Source organism: Pseudophryne corroboree, chromosome 11 (assembly GCF_028390025.1).
Source record: "Pseudophryne corroboree isolate aPseCor3 chromosome 11, aPseCor3.hap2, whole genome shotgun sequence".
NCBI classification, from domain to species: Eukaryota; Metazoa; Chordata; class Amphibia; order Anura; family Myobatrachidae; genus Pseudophryne; species Pseudophryne corroboree.
In genome coordinates, this window is record NC_086454.1 from 55330984 (window position 1) to 55348654 (window position 17671).

The following is a 17671-nucleotide window of genomic DNA, read 5'->3' on the forward strand; positions in this document are numbered from 1 at the left end:
TGGAAAATGAGGTTCAATACAGACAAATGCAAGGTTATGCATTTTGGGACTAAAAACAAACTTGCATCCAACATATTAAATGGGGAACGCCTAGGGGAAACAGAGTTGGAAAAAGATTTGGGGGTATTCATTGATAATAGGCTTAATAACCGTACACAATGTCAAAACGCAGTAAAGAAGGCAAGTAAGGTGCTAGCGTGCATAAAAAGGGGAATTGAGACAAGGGACTCAGATGTAATCATGCCGCTGTATAAGGCATTGGTACATCCGCACCTGGAATATTGTGTTCAGTTTTGGGCACCATCGTATAAAAAAGACATCAGTGAATTCGAAAGTGTTCAAAGGCGAGCTACTAAATTGATTAAAGGCCTAGAAGGACTGGACTGTATGGAAAGACTTACTAGGCTGAATATGTATACACTAGAAAAGAGGCGCCTAAGCGGAGATATTATTAATATCTTCAAATATGTAAAGGGACATCACAAAGAGTTATCAGAGGAATTATTTATTAAAAGAACACAGTTTAGGACACGTGGGCACTCGCTGAGGCTGGAGGAGAGAAAGTTCCGAACGCAACGGAGGAAAGGGTTCTTCACTGTTAGGGCAATTAGGATGTGGAATTCCCTGCCAGGGAAGGTGGTAATGGCGGACTCTGTAATTGGATTTAAAAGAGGAATGGATACATTTCTGAATGAAAAAGCTATCCAAGGTTATAATACTTAAAATATCAACGTGGTTAATCCGGGGGTAATATGAGTTATAGTAGCTAACTAGTCATAAAACATTATTTAGCAAGTATGTAGAATCATCACAACTTAAAACAGGTTGAACACGATGGGCAATTTGCCTCTATTCACCCTCAAATACTATGTTACTATGGGGTACATTTACTAAGCAGTGATAAGAGCGGAGAAGTGAGCCAGTGGAGAAATGTCCCTATCAACCAATCAGCAGCTCTGTATCATTTTATAGTATGCAAATTATAGATGTTACTTCAGTGCTGAATGGTTGCAATGGGCAACTTCTCCACTGGCTCACTTCTCCGCTCTTATCACTGCTTAGTAAATGTACCCCTATGTTTCTTACGGGTTCACTACGATATGCCGGCGGTCGGGCTCCCGGCAACCAGCATACCGGCGCCGGGAGGCCGACCGCCGGCTTACCGACAGTGTGGCGAGCGCAAATGAGCCCCTTGCGGGCTCGCTGCGCTCGCCATACTACGGGCACGGTGGCTTATTTTATTCTCCCTCCAGGGGGGTCGTGGACCCCCACGAGGGAGAATAAGTGTCGGTATGCCGACTGTCGGGATCCCGGCGCCGGTATACTGTGCGCCGGGATCCCGACAGTCGGCATACTGAAGACCACCCATTTCTTACTATAGGCCCTTGAACTATTTCAGCCCCAGGTCCATGTGGCCCTCAATCCAGCGGTTGATCATCTGTGTATGCAAACACTTTCACGAACACGACCGCAACACTTCTATAACATACGCATGTGATGGACTATCTGTACATATGCTAACACCTCCCTGCCACTGCCCAGGGTTCCCCACTGCATAATCAATACAATTCATGCGACTAAAACCGCAACTCTATACGAACACGATCGGGACGCATGCGTGGTGCAACTTAGACACGTGTACAGTTGCAAAAACAGTTGTTCACTATATCCAACATCAACAGTGTATCACCATTGTATCAGTTCATCATGGTTTGGTCCGCGAGCATATTACTAATGTCTTGCTCCTTTGACAGCACTCTCTTAGTATGGTGTCATAAAGATGCACCTAACTAATATATTTTGATATGAGCAGGGCCGCCGAGAGGGTGAGGGGGAGCAGGTACTCTTTACCCGGGCCGGTTGGAGGGGCCTGGCAGGGGTCTACGCTGTTGTGTACTGGGCTGAGGAGAGAGGCTGCTGTGGCTGCAGTCAGTCTTCTCTACCTGCATGATGTGCAGAGGGGTGAAGGAGGAGACGGAGGGTCTCTGCCCCTATGACCAGTCCGAGCCACCGACATGTGCCCCCCTGTGCGCCATAGTAGCATTTTAATCTGCAAGTAAGGAGGATCCACACGTCCCCATGTTGGCCACGCCCCCTCCAAATATGGGGGCCAGGGTGAGCTGTTGACAGCCCTAGATATGAGATAGATAGACAGACAGACTGGAACAGAGGCTGACTCAGCCTCAGTCACATGAGTACCAGAAAAGCACATGTTCAGTTCCTCCACTCAGGGCCCAGCAAATTTTCTCCGGACCCTTCCTGCTCTGCCTCATAGACGACACTAGATAAATGTTGTACCTGAGAGGTGATTGATAATTGGGAAATTTATTCAGAAATCTGTTCAGAAATGCGGATGTTATTTGTGTGATCACAGTAATCTGCTTTACTTTCACCAATCACAAAATGAGCACGTCAGAAATCAGCATTCTCCAGGAAATTCACATTTTCTTACATATACACAATACACGGGGAAGCTGTTGCTGCCTAATTCATGATTTAGCTATGCATCAGCCATGTGTGTAACAAATTGTAGATATATTACAACATCTTAACATGACAGGCAGAAGCAACCTTTGACTTGTTAATTGTTACAGAACCATAAGTCCCAGCATGCACTATTGACCAGAGCACCCATAGACTTGTAATTACACAATCATACAGTAGGTTGGCTATTTCTGTTTAGACATCAGATAAATTGCTGAGAAGCACGTGGTTTCTGTATTACACCACTATATATGTGTATATATATACATTGCATGCTGAGGTCTATAGGCAGGTGATACCTTTATCATATATTGCATTAATGTTATTGCTGGCAGAGATAGACAGTGACACCACCCAGGACTCAGCCACAGATATCCCTGGGGCGGAATGTTCCAAAGGGAAAATGCGGTAAAACTGCTGTTTTCGGGGATTTTACCTCTGTACTTACCCCCAGCTGCTGGGTTTTCGACACCAAGGGTATCGCCTATAGAAGCCTATAAAAGCCTATGGGCTTCTTACTGCATCCCACTGCCATCGCTGCCACGCGTCGCTCAGGGCCAGATTAACAATGGAGCGGATGGAGCTACAGCTCCAGGCCTCCACATAAAAATAGACCCATCATCATGGTAGCATGCTGATCACTAGCCACCAGCTGGGCACATAGTCGGCCATAAATCATAACTATTAAGATTGTATTTATATATTATGCAATTTTTATTTTTTATATTTTTACATATTTATAGAGACATTAAAGCTGATAGTGTAGAGCAGGTGTGGCCAATCAGTCAGCAACAAAGATCCAAGAAAAATCTTTGGGCATGTCAAAGAGCCAACACTATGTGCACGCCGAAGGCACACGTGCAAAAATGGGGTGTTGTCTTGTGCCCGCTAGGCCACGCCCACTATAAAATACACTGAAAAAGCCAGATCCAAAATAAAATACATAGAAATGGACAAATCCACATAAAATAAATTTTAAAAGCCACATCCACATAAAATACATTAAAAAAAACAGATCCAAATAAAATACTTTTCAAAAGCAAGATTAACATAATACACTTGAGTTCCCCTATGTGTCACTCCAGCCCCCCCATGCCACTATAGTAGCTCTTCATGTGTCCAGCAGCCCCTGCCACATGTGTTCAGTAGCCCCTGCTCCAAACCCCAGGTGGTCCATGCTGAGGTAGCTGTAGTCCCGCTCTGCTTGCCAGTGGGTTCTCACATAGTATCCGGCTCCCTCAGTCCACTTAGTGACGCTGGCACTGTGTGCCCGGCTGGATTTTTGCGGTCACCTGTCCTCAAATGTCAGGAGCCACATCTGAATGAAGAAAGAGCCGCATGCGGCTCAAGAGTCACTGGTTGGCCACCGCTGGTGTAGAGGGTGTACATGCCCATATGGCTCTGGCAACACCAGCACAGCACTAATCACACCTTCCCTGTTTCTCACAATAGGTCCTTGAATATTTTCAGCCCCAGGCACATGTGGCCCTTGATTCGTCCGTAGCGCCGCACACGCCGACCCCTCCCCCCCCCCAGCATAACTGTGAGCAGGCAGCCAATGGCCCCAAAACTTAAACTCCGCCTGCCCCAGCAACACAGCTGGAGGTCCTTCTGGCTGCAGGGAGGAGCCCGGGACTGGTTGCTGGCGTTACCTCCCGGGGCTAGGAGGTGACAGAGCCCCCTCGGAGATGACAGAGACCCCCCTGCACGCCTTCTCACAAGTATCGCGGGTGGCCTCTGTCATTGCATTGCGATGTTAATCGCATATGTTAGTACATATGCGATTAGTATCGCTGCAGTGGGCGGCGAGGAGCAGCGACGTATTTTTAATACATCCCGTCCTAAAGGGTCTATACAGTATATCTATTTATATAGAGTGATTTCCCTGTGAAGCTAGACCCTTAAATTGTTTAATGTGCTGTTATGCAAAAGATTGGAACAACCTCTGAAATTCTACAATTACTGATGAACAATTGGGATATTCCATTACTATTCATTCAGCCCTAAATGGTTGTCAAAATTTGTTCCCCAGTATCATGTTCTCTTATTTTTACACTCTCCTTCATAGGCCACACACCACAACCCCCTCCTGTGCGGACTGGCTGAAAGACATGTTTGGCACTGCAGCTCCTTCTGCCAGTCAGTAACCATCTCAGCGATACGCATTTATCAGACACCCATCCCTTACCATGCGCAACACAGGCACCGCTGGCTACTAAAGCTGGGCGCACACTTGTCCAATTCTCAGCAGATCTGACTCCCAACTGACCGGTTTGTCCGACACTTCACAAGTGTGTAGACTCCGCCGACTAAGCCATGCACCCGATCCTGGTCAACCGTCAGGTCTCCTGGTTCTTAAACGTTCTTAAAAACCTGGAGACCTGACCGCCGACCAGCTGACCAATATTGTAGGCTGCCGAGACTGGAGCTGGTAACCAATCTCCAGTCCTGGCAGCCCAGCACACAATCAGTGTGGCGGTGGTGCAGCATCCGGAGTGATCTCAGCATTGTCCGCCGCTGCTGTGGGACCCTGGCGCAATGGGTGACCATTAGGATTGCTCAGTTCCTGCTGCAGGCTACCCTTCTTGTAGATTAATTATGCTTTATAAGTTTATATAGTTAAAAAACAATTTCTGATGTACAGTTTGTACTGTATGAGTTGGGTTCGGGAGGCCGGCGTTTGGGAACCCAGTGGTCACCATACTAACGCCCATCTTTAGATTGCCGATGGGGGGCGAGCGTAATGAAGCAGCGGGCTCGGTGGCTCTCTGTGCTCGTCACAGGTTCTATTCCCACTCTATGGGTGTCATGGACACCCATGAGTGGGAATAGTCCCCTTCAATTGGCATGCAGACTGTCGGGCTGTAAGCGGTCGGGTTACCGGCATTGGTATAGTGACCGGCAGACTCCTGACCGGAGGTCATATAACTACGTCCCATACTGTATGTATGTATCTATCTGCATATTTGTTAATATAATTACACAGAATCAAGTTTATATATTTTCTCGATCTGATCATAAAAACATTTAATATTTTTTAGGACATTTATGGAATAAATATTAGTCAGTTAAGTGGATAAATTGCAATCTTCATGAGGGGTTGTATCGAAAAATAGGATAATGTTTTCAAGTATTCTCTCTGTGCATCTACTGTGTGTATTTATATATTCTAATGAAATGTTTAATATCCCTAATACTGTATATCTTACTTATGTCTTATTGCTCATAGAGTGAAGCTGAGTTAGAAGTTAATTTGGGCGTTTGTTGCTCCCAAACTAAGCATGGGAACTAATCTTTGTCTTCACCATGTGCAGCATGAATGCATCATGTGATGTGACAGTCCCTATGTGTACTCATCATCATCTTCATCATCATCGGTGTGCACTTGCACCAACCCTCTACTAGGTGCAAAAGATACACCTCCAAACAGGCAGATTCTTACTTACATCCAACTCTTCATAATCCCACAGTAGCATTAACATTTGCTGATTGAACTTTGCATACACAAGAACACCCCATTACCGTGACCGTTACACCTCTTCTGTATAAGGGCCTAATTCAAGGTTGATTGCAAAACAACATTTTCCTCTAATGGGCAAACCCATGTGCACTTCTGGTAGGGCAGTGTACAGGGTAAATACTGGCTGATTTATTTTTACACTGCAATTTAAATTTCAGTTTGAACACAACCCACCCAAATCTAAATCTCTCTCCATATGCTATATCTGCCCCACCTGCATTGCACATGGTTTTGCCCATTAGAGGAAAATATTGTTTTGCAATCAACTTTAAATTAAGCCCTAACTGTATATGCCATTACCCATACTTGTATGTGTTTGGTTCTGTAGCAGGTGCTGTGCTACAGATCTAAGCAAGATATTGGGCTGAATTCAGAGTTGATCACAGCAGCAAATTTGTTAGCAGTTGAGCAAAACCATGTGCACTGCAGGGGGGGGCAGATATAACATGTGCAGAGAGAGTTAGATATGGGTAGGGTGTGTTCAAAGATGTGCGGCGGGCACTTTTCTGCTTTTGTATTTTGGTTTTGGTTCTGTTTCCATGCTCGTGTTTTGGATCCGGATTGGTTTTGCCAAAATGACCCTTTCATGTTTTGGTTTTGGCTTTGGATCTGGATGATTTTTTTTTTTAAAACATGAAAACAGCTAAAATCACAGAATTTGGGGGAAATTTGATCCTACGGTATTATTTACCTCAATAGCATTCATTTCCACTAATTTCCAGTCTATTCTGAACACCTCACACCTCACAATATTATTTTTAGGCCAAAAGGTTGCACCGAGGTGGCTGTATGACTAAGCTAAGCGACACTAGTGTGCGGCACAAACACCTGGCCCATCTAGGAGTGGCACTGCAGTGGCAGACAGGATGGTATATTTAAAAATAGGCCCTAAACAGCACATGATGTAAAGAAGAAAAAGAGGTGCAATGAGGTAGCTGGATAGCTAAGCTAAGTGACACAAGTGTGTGGCACAAACACCTGGCCCATCTAGGAGTGGCACTGCAGTGGCAGACAGGATGGCACTTAAAAAAACTAGGCCCCCAAACAGCACATGATGCAAAGAAGAAAAAGAGGTGCAAGATGAAATTGTCCTTGGGCCCTCTTACCCACCCTTATATTGTATAAACAGGACATGCACACTTTAACAAACCCATCATTTCAGCGACAGGGTTTGCCATATGACTGTGGTTGAAATTACTGGTTTGTTTGGGCCCCCAACAAAAAAGAAGCAATGAATCTCTCCTTGCACAAACTGGCTCTACAGACGCAAGATGTCGACCTCATCCTCTGATTCCTCACCCCTTTCAGTGTGTATATCCTCCTCCTCACAGAGTATTAATTCGTCCTAATTGGAATCCACCATCATAGGTCCCTGTGTACTTTCTGGAGGCAATTGCTGGTAAAGGTCATCATCTTCTCCACATTTTGTTAAAGTAACCTCCTCTGCCGATTGCTGACAAGGTTACCGGCTGCACTAAACACTCTTTCGGAGTACACACTGGAGGGGGAAAAACTTAGGTAAAAAAAGCCAGTTTTTGCAAGCGCATCCAAATTGCCTCTTTTTCCTGCCAGTATACGTACAGACTGTCTGACATGCCTACTTGGATGGTATCAACGATATAATCCTCCACCATGCTTTCAATGGTGACAGCATCATATGCAGTGACAGTAGACATGTCAGTAATCGTTGGCAGGTCCTTCAGTCCTGACCAGATGTCACCACTCGCTTCTGACAGCCCTGCATCACCGGCAGTGGGTGGGCTAGGAAATCTTATCCTTTAACTCACGGACTCAGTTGCAGGAGAAAATGAAAGAGTAGCTCTTGACGATTCACATTCCGCTTGATATAGAGCAATATGCAAGTACGCAACCAGTATCAGCTGGAAAGTGGAATAGTCAGGTCCCTAAAAAAATAGACTAAAACAATAGATAGGTAAACCAGCGCTGGCTGTCAAGAATAATTGTAGCTGTCAAAAATAATAGGAGCTGTTGACGGGTCATGTTCTGCTTGAGTTGACAATTTACTCACAAGCAGGTCTTTGATCCTCTGCAGACTTGTGTCTGCCGGAAAGAGAGATACAACGTAGGCTGTAAACCTAGGATCAAGCACGGTGGCCAAAATGTAGTGCTCTGATCACAACAGATTAACTACCCTTGAATCCTGGCAAAGCAATTGAAGGGCTCCATCCGCAAATCCCACATACTTTGCGGTATCACTCTGTCTTAGCTCCTCCTTCAATTTCTCCAGCTGCTTCTGCAAAATCCTGATGAGGGGAATGACCTGACTCAAGCTGGCAGTGTCTGCACTGACTTCACGTGTGGCAAGTTCGAAGCGTTGGAAAACCTTGCACAAGACGGAAATCATTCTCCACGGCACTTGAGTCAGGTGCATTCCCCCTCCTTTGCCTATATCGTAGGTGGATGTATAGGCTTGAATGGCCTTTTGCTGCTCCTCCATCCTCTGAAGCATATAGAGTGTTGAATTCCACCTTGTTACTGGCTCTTGCTTCAGGTGATGGCAGGGCAGGTTCAGGAGTGTTTGCTGGCGCTCCTATCTTTGGCATGCGGTGGCTGAATGTCGAAAGTGGCCCGAAATCTTCTGCACGCCCCTGTCATTTTTCAAAAAATTCTGCACCACCAAATTAATTGTATGTGCAAAACATGGAACATGCTGGAATTTGCCCAGATGTAATGCACGCACAATATTGGTGGCGTTGTCCGATATCACAAATTCCCAGGAGAGTCTAAGTGAAGTAAGCCATCTTGCGATAATGTCCCTCAGTTTCCGTAAGAGGTTGTCAGCGGTGTGCCTCTTACGGAAAGCGGTGATACATAGCGTAGCCTGCCTAGAAACGAGTTGGCATTTGCGGGATGCTGCTACTGGTGACGCTGCTGTTGTTGCTGCGGGAGGCAATACATCGACCCAGTGGGCTGTCACAGTCATTTAGTCCTTAGTCTGCCCTGTTCCACTTGTCCACATGTCCGTGGTTAAGTGGACAGTGGGTACAACTGCATTTTTTAGGACACTGAGGACACATTTTCTGACGTCTCTGTACATTCTCGGTATCGCCTACCTAGTGAATTGGAATCTAGTTGGGATTTAGTACCAAGGAGACACTACCTCCATCAATTCTCTAAGTCCCACTGAACAAATGGCGGATACTGGATGCACGTCTAACACCAACATAGCTGTCAAGGCCTCAGTTATCCTCTTTGCAACAGGATGACTGCTGTCATATTTCATTTTCCTCACAATAGACTGTTGGGCAGTCAATTGCTTAGTCAAAGTAGTACAAGTGGTCTTCCGACTTCCCCTCTGGGATGACAATCGACTCCCAGCAGCAACAACAGCAGCGACAGCAACACCACCAGTAGGCGTACCACTCAAGGATCCTCTGGAGGAATCCCAGTTAGGAGAGGACTCCTCAGTCTTGCCAGTGACATGGCCTGCAGGACTACTGACGTTCCTGACTGAGGATGAAGTTGACGTTGAGGGAGTTGGTGGTGTGGCTTGCAGGAGCTTGGGTACAAGAGGAAGAAGGGTTTTAGGTATCCGTGGACTGCTTACACTCTTACCCAAATCTAACTCTCTCTGCACATGTTATATCTTCCACACCTGCAGTGCACATGGTTTTGCCCAACTGCTAACAAATTTGCTGCTGCGATCAACTCTGAATTACCCCCATGGTCCGCAAATAGGCATACATTCCACCTTCACTCACTTTCCCCTTAAGTTATACTGCATCTTCAATTCTAGTGTAAAATTGGAGCCATTACTGTTTTGCGGGTTTCCATCAGCTCATCCTCTGCACCACATTCCAGGCACTGCTGCCAGGAGAAAGCAATATAAACAAAAATGTTAAAAGAAATTAACTCAGTTTTTCAGTCCAAGGAGTAAAACCCAGTGTTCCCCATTCTGCTAATCAATGAATCGTGTAATATATAAGAAACAAAGTCATATTAAATCCATTTTAGTAGCATTACTTTCAGTGATACTATATACAATATTCTTCAGCATTTTCTAAACAAATTAAATAATTGTATTTCTCCTGTGTCTTCCAGTACCTAGAGCTCCGGTTTAACAGGGCTGTCCGGTATACTGCAACAATTATATACATTGTGCAAACGGTAAGAAACTAAATACATGAGCGTGCATATATTTGATGAAAGGTAAAAGGTTATAAAGTTACATTGCTTCCAGAAAGAACAAGAGGTTGATACAGAAGTTGTATAGAAGTTGCAAACATTGTTTATAAAGGTCCCTAAAGCGGTTCCAGTATGAATGGTCAACCATGTTATGGTCGACAGTCATTATGTCGGCCACTATTGGTCAACATTGCACGGTTGACATGGATAAATGATCGATACATGAAAGGTCGACACATGAAAAGGTCAACATGGATTTTATAACTGTTTTTGGTGTCATTTTTTCCGTAACATCGCCAGGAACCGCGTCTCCTTGCATGGCTTGCTTCGCTCGCCATGCTGCGGCCAAGGTGCCCCTCTCTGCTACCGCTGCACTCAGCACAGGTTACTATTCCCAATCGTAGTCCACGAGGATGGTAAAGTATGAAAAAGTAAAAAAATCTAATTTTTCTAAAGAAAAGCCATATCAACCTTTTCATGTGTTGACCTTTCATGCGTCAACCATTTTTGTGTCGACCATTTGTCCATGTTGACCATGTCAGTGTCGACCATGTTCACCATATCAATGCCCACCAACCTAATGAGTGTCGACCTTAACATTGTCGACAATCTGAACGGATACCCCTTAAAGCTGGGTACACACTGGAGCAATGTTGGGCTGATTTGGCATTTCGGAACCATAAATCGCCTACTTTGCTCAGTGCGTACATGTGATTACATGCTCCGCGGCCGCTAGCGATGGTCGTTAGGTTAGCGATAATGCTAGCGACCTAGTTTATGCTAATAAAGGATGGAACAGTGATTGTTCTGTCCTTCATTTAACTTGTTCTAGTGTGTACGGGCATTCCCGCTCAAGGGCATTCATTCCAATGTTAGGATGAATGACATTCATTCCAGTGTTTACCCAACTTTGCACTTAAAGAACTTTAACAAGAACTCCAGTTGATTGTTTTAAGGAATACCGTTGCCTCCCCTATTGTTAAGGAATAATGGAGGTTCAAAGCCTGACAGCCTGGAGAAATATATGGACGCAGAGTGTTGAGAAAGCTGATTGAATGGCTGAAGTCCTGAATTGGAGGCAGTGTGATCAGCATGATCATTAACACAAGAAGATCCAGGGCCTCAGTGTCTGTAGCATAACACAAGAGTGTTATGCTACACTGTGTGACCCCGGATCATCTTGTGTCATGCTACAGACACTGTGGTTGCCATACAGGAAGATGCAATAAACCCAATGCAACATAAAGACATCCCCAGATTTCTCTCTCCATCATACTGCTGTTCATTGCTGTTCCCTCTATTGCTTTTCATGCTAGTAGCCATTGCATCACAGTAAATTGTCTCTCTTAAGGGCCCTACACATTTAAAGATCCACCACCGAGCTGCCCAGCTGATACGGCCGACGGGCGACCCGGAAGCGGGGGGGCAGTGACGGGGGGAGTGAAGTTACTTCGCTCCCCCCGTCACACAGCTCCATAGAAGTGCAGGCAAATATGGACGAGATCGTCCATATTGACCTGCATGCACAGCCGACGGGGCACCAGCGATGAAGGAGGGTGGGGCCGCGCATTGTTCATCGCTGGTGCCTCCACAATCAAAGTTATGAACGGTATCTCATTCATTAATGAACGAGATTGTTCATATCTTTGAGTGATATCGCCCAGTGTGTAGGGCCTATTACTTAAACAGCTGATATCAGACGTTATTGCTGATCATCTTAGGTATGCTGTTTTCACTCCCCTCCAATTGTTTGATAAAATTCATCTATCACTTCTCCAATTTCCAAATTCCAGGAATTTCAGTATTTAGCTACTGTACTCTTATAAATATCCTGTGATCACACAGGAGTATACACAACAGAGGTGGGCAAACAAATAAAATTCAGTAATCACTAGTGCTGGGTGCTGTAGTCACATCCCCCATGTTGTATAGAAGCATGGAAAGCTAAGATTTGCCTAACACGCCCCTTCTGGATCTCCTGTACTTGCGAGCCACCAAGTGAAAGAGCTGCAGATAATTGTTGCTACAGAACTCCTTTTAGAGATTAACAACCATTAGGTGCATAAGAAGTGATGGCAGTAGAATTGTTTGCATGGCTGAAAACTTTAATTTTTAATTTTAAGACAGAACTCATAGTGCATTGGGTTATTTTAATACTACTGTATATTGGCACAACACCAAACCAGCTGGGGTGAGGTAACATTACAAGTACAGGCGGGTAGGTGATTGTATCAACCTAGCTTTAGTGCACGTTAGCAGGAACTAACCTTACTGGGAGTATTATAAGCTGTAAACTCCCTACCCTTATTTATCACAAGGGTAACTAAGCATGTACCCCAGAATCCAGAGTCTTACTGGGCTGAGAAGACAATAATTATTGTATATTTATATGTTTGTCCTACAATATTATTTTACCACTCTGTCCGGCTTTAAAAAGTTAGTAAATGCTTAGTGGAAAGCACAGATGTTAGCTCCCCTCATGTCTGAGTAGTTGGAACCTAAATGATAGTGTATATGATATGGAAAGTGTAAGGTCTAAATAATTGCTGTGATGACCCTGAAGCTGTACACCAGGTTTACTACAGTACAAACTGAAAGGATTTGACCTTGAACGAATCAGCCCTACTTACTGAAATTATGAAAAATGCTCATCGGATTGTTTCCACCTGCATTATGCAATCCAGGTAATAATATAGTGCGGTGCTCCCTCTTTATATCTCCCCCTTTATAGCGTTACTGTACCTTAACCAATGGACAGTTATATTGGCTGCATAAGATGTATTCATTGCATGGTGTGCCACCTACCTTCATGGTGTGCCACACTCTTATAATACCAGTTGTGGCCTGTGCTTGAGAATTGGGTAACATTATATGAGAACTTTTCTTTAATAATTTTTAAGTTTGGGGAGATGTATCAAACCTTGGAGAGAGATAAAGGGCTAGATGCATCATCGCTTCGAGAGTTATAAAATGGAAAGAGAAAAGGCACAAGCCAATCAGCTCCTAACTGCCATGTCACAAACCTGTTTGAAAAATGAGAGGAGCTGGTTGGCTGGTAGTTTATCACTTTCCATTTTATCACTCTCCAAGCGATGATGCATCTGGCCCTTTAAAGTATTACCCAATCAGCTCCGAACTGCCATGTTACAGGCTGTTGTTTTTTTTAAATGTCACGTCGGAGCTGATTGCTTGGTACTTTAGCTCTCTCCACTGTATCTTTTTCCAAGATTTGATTAATGTCCCCCAGAGAATGTATGACATTTGGCAATTCCGTAAGGATCAAATAAGTGTCCTCAATAGTTTTTGCTGCATAAAAGGATGTCAGGTATCTAAAAAAAATGTACAGCATTATAGTATACTTTGCAAATATCCTCAAAGTATATGGCTGATTATTATATATATTCAGATACTGAATAATATGATAATAATCAATTATTTAGGTACATATCACCTATTTTAAACCTACTTAAGAAGCATCAATGATTTATCCAAGCCAGTTTCTCAGTCATGTTTCCTTTGACAATTTTGCCTGCTCAGACCAGACATTACACATTACTATAATACGGAAGTATGAATAGTGATGTCAATAGAGAAATTAAGCAATTGTCATTTTTTCTGGTAACAATAACAATATTTTATTCACTTTGGCCAATGCTTTTGTCTTTTAGTCCATCCTCCTATTTGCATACCATAATTTGCTTTGTTTCCATATTGAAATTTGACCTTGCCTCATTGGGGATGTGCTGGAAATTGGGGGTGATTCTGAGTTGTTCGTTCGCTAGCTGCTTTTAGCAGCATTGCACACGCTAAACCGCCGCCTATTGGGAGTGTATTTTAGCATAGCAGAATTGCGAACGAAAGCTTCGCTAATTTTCTCGTAACTATTACCCCGCAGTTTCTGTGTAGCTCCAGACTTACTAAGCCATTGCGACCAGCTCAGTCCTTTTCGTTCCTGGTTTGACGTCACAAACACACCCAGCGTTCGCCCAGCCACTCCCCCGTTTCTCCAGCCACTCCCGCGTTTTGGAACTCGAACGCCTGCGTTTTTCCGCACACTCCCATAAAACGGCCGGTTTCCACCCAGAAACACACACTTCCTGTCAATCACACTACGATCACCACAGCGATGAAAAAGCTTAGTTATGCCGTGAGTAAAATACCTAACTTTTGTGTAAATTAACTAAGCGCATGTGCGCTGCGAACATTGCGCATGCGCAGTTAGCGGATTATCGCAGTATAGCGAAAATCGGCAACGAGCGAACAACTCGGAATGACCACCATTGTGCAGAAGTCTTTAGATGATTATTTATGTTGATTACAGTGGAAATATAGATTTATTTTTTTAAATAGGTGGAATATATGAGGTAGTCCTAGGCCTGGTTACTAGCAAAAACAGTAAAAATCTGAAAATCTATCACTCTGAGCCATGATAAATCCATGTGGAAACCTCTCTGTACAGCATGCTCTTGACTTTTATACTGGATGTTTATCATTTTCCACACTAGCCCCAGAAATGAATTTAGGGGTCAGACTGCCCGTAGGCACAACATTATTGATCGCCCCCCCCCCCCCCCCCATCACATCAATGACCCCTTCCTGTTGGAGCCAGTCCCGATGGCACCAGATTACCAAAGCAGCCACAACCTCATACCCCACCACCTCACAAACCCCAATTTGCTGCCCATTGGCAAGTAACCCTACCAGTTGCAAAATAAAAACAATAAGTCATAATAACAACATGAATAGTGATGTCAATAGAGAAATTAAGCAATTGTAAATATTGGAAATTATATAAATGTTATCAATTCTCACCTTTTTGTGATTGTCATTTTTTTCTTGTAACAATAACAATATTTTATTTACTTTGGCCAATGTTTCTGTCTTATTTAGTCCATCCTCCTATTTGCTTTGTTTCCTTATTGAAATTTGACCTTGCCTCATTGGGGATGTGCTGGAGATTGTGCAGAAGTCTTTAGAGGATTATTTCTGTTGATTACAATGGAATGTTTAGCATTTTCCACACTAGCCCCCGAAATGAATTAAGGGGTCAGGCTGCCTGTAGGCACAACCTTATTGATCGCCCCTCCCCCCATCACATCAATGTCCCCTTCCTGTTGGAGCCATTCCCGATGCCCCCAGATTACCAAAGCAGCCACAACCTCATACCCCACCACCTCACAAACCCCAATGTGCTGCCCATTGGCAAACAACCTTACCAGTTGCAAAATAAAAACAAGTCATAATAACAAAAAAAAGAATCATGTGGCCTCATCTGGCCAGCAGGGGTACAGAGGACATGCCCAGTGGACTCACTGCCTGAAGGCCCCAACCCCTCCTCCAGTGTCAGGTTCTAGACTGTGCACTCAAATTATACATTGTTACTCCATTAGAGGATAAATTACATGGTCTGTTATGGCTGGCCAAGCCTTTAGGGGGAGGGGGCAGACCACACTTCCTGTGTTATTTGGCCACACCCCTTAATCACGGGGGGCTGACCACACTTCCTGTGTTAATTGGCCACACCCCTTAAGCATAGACACCTACCACTTTATTACCCTGGTGGGCCCTACATGCTCCAGTTCCGACACTGCCCCTAGGCACATGCCTCATATGCCAAGTGGAAGGGTTATTAAGTTAGGCTGCAGATTTTGAATGCACCTGGCAACCCCCCAAAAAACCCTGAAAATCCTAATTTGTGGGTTCAGTTGTCCTTCAAGTGATTTCATTTATGTTTCTGATTTCATCGCACATTAACAATCTGATACATACATTATGCTCATTTCCTCTCCACAGATCCTGTATACTGGAGTAGTAATTTATGCACCAGCGTTGGCTTTGAACCAGGGTAAGTCAACTTTTTAAGATGTGGCAGATTTGTACCGGGCCGCCTTCTAATATACAATGTCAATCTCATGCTTATATGTGGGTACACTGCACTTTAGCAAATCAGCTTTTCAGAGTGTTCACAGCAGCACTTTTTAATTTTGTTATCTGGTTGGATCAATTGTAATATTCAGCGCTTAATCTCATATATTAAATTCTAATTTCCCTATAGAATACAAATTAGTGGCGGACTTCTATTATATCGGTGTTTCCAATTTTTCCAGTTGTGAAGTGCAAAGTAATATGCTGGCACTAGATAAATAAAAGTCTCTGCAGTCACAGAAGGACTTGGATCAATGCAGGACAAGAAAGATAAAGTTGGACCACAAGATGAAACTAATTCTGTATGACCACCTAAGTCCTTGCAGCTTCTTGTAAATGGCACCGTAGGTTTTATGTGGCCCACAGGATTTGCTGAAAAGATATGAAGTAGTAGTGCAATATCTAATCATTTCAGCTCTATTAGCACGGTGAGCAGGGGCGGAACTGTGGGAGGCAGTGGAGTCGGCTGCCGCCGGGCTCCTGGCCACAAGGGGGCGCATCTCCTCCACTGTCTCCTGCAGCCTGAGGACTGCGCTGCTATTGCAGATGGAGGAGCTGTGTCAATGACACGGAAGCTGCCTCCTGTAGAGAGAGATGGCACTGGCTGCAGCTAGGGGGAGCTCCAGAGCACAGCTCCTCCCGGGCCCTTAGTAAGCCAGCCGAGGGAAGCTCAGAACTCTCTGCTCCTCCATGCTCTGGATGATAGCCAAAGGTAGGCACTGTGTGGGGGGTGGGGGAGAGGTGTATTTGGGGGGGAAGTACTGTGTTTTGTGTGTGCTTGTTTTTAAGTGAGGTGTGTGTGTTTTTAAGGAAAGTTGTACATTCAAGTAAAAGAGGCATGTGTGTGTGTGTGTGTGATGTGTGTGAGTGGCATGTGTCTGAGAGGCATGTATGTGTATGTAAGTGGGAGGCATGTGTATGTAAGTGAGAGGCATGTGTGTGTGTGTGTGTGTGAGAGGCATGTGTATGTAAGGGGCCCTACACACTCGGCGATGCGCCGCCGAGGTGGCCGACGAGCGACCCAGCGGCGGGGGGGCAGTGACGGGGGGAGTGAAGTTTCTTCACTCCCCCCGTCACCCGGCTCCGTAGACTTGCAGGCAAATATGGACGATCTCGTCCATATTGGCCGGCATGCACAGCCGACATGGCCCCAGCGATGAACGAGCGCGGGGTCGCGCATCGTTCATCGCTGGGGACTCCACACTGCACGATATGAACGATATCTCGTTCATTAATGAACAAGATCGTTCATATCGTGCAGTGAAATCGCTATGTGTGTAGGGCCTATAAGTGAGAGGCATGTGTATGTAAGTGAGAGGCATGTGTATGTGAGAGGCATGTGTATGTGAGAGGTGTGTGTAAGTGAGAGGCACGTGTGTGAGAGGTGTGTGTAAGTGAGAGGTGTATGTAAGTGAGAGGCGTGTGTGTTTAAGTGAGACGTGTGTTTAAGTGAATGAGGCGTTTGTCTTTTTTTTAATATATATCTAGTGTTCACGCTAGGTGTCTGCCCCTTTTTTAGACAGCTGAATCCCGCCCTGCCCATTTTTGTGCGCCCTGCCGCCCCGCCGTTTGCTGCCTGCCGGACCCCGCCACGTC

The 17671-nt window shown here is 44.8% G+C and overlaps 1 protein-coding gene across 1 annotated transcript in view; it reads left to right on the forward strand.

Annotated features, from left to right (window-relative positions):
- Positions 1 to 17671, forward strand: part of SLC5A12 (solute carrier family 5 member 12) — a 127761-nt gene that overhangs the window by 11383 nt on the left and 98707 nt on the right. The window contains exons 2-3 of the mRNA XM_063944331.1: positions 10067 to 10132; positions 15944 to 15995. Of these exons, the coding sequence (XP_063800401.1) occupies positions 10067 to 10132; positions 15944 to 15995 (118 nt within the window). The remainder of the gene's footprint in view (positions 1 to 10066; positions 10133 to 15943; positions 15996 to 17671) is intronic.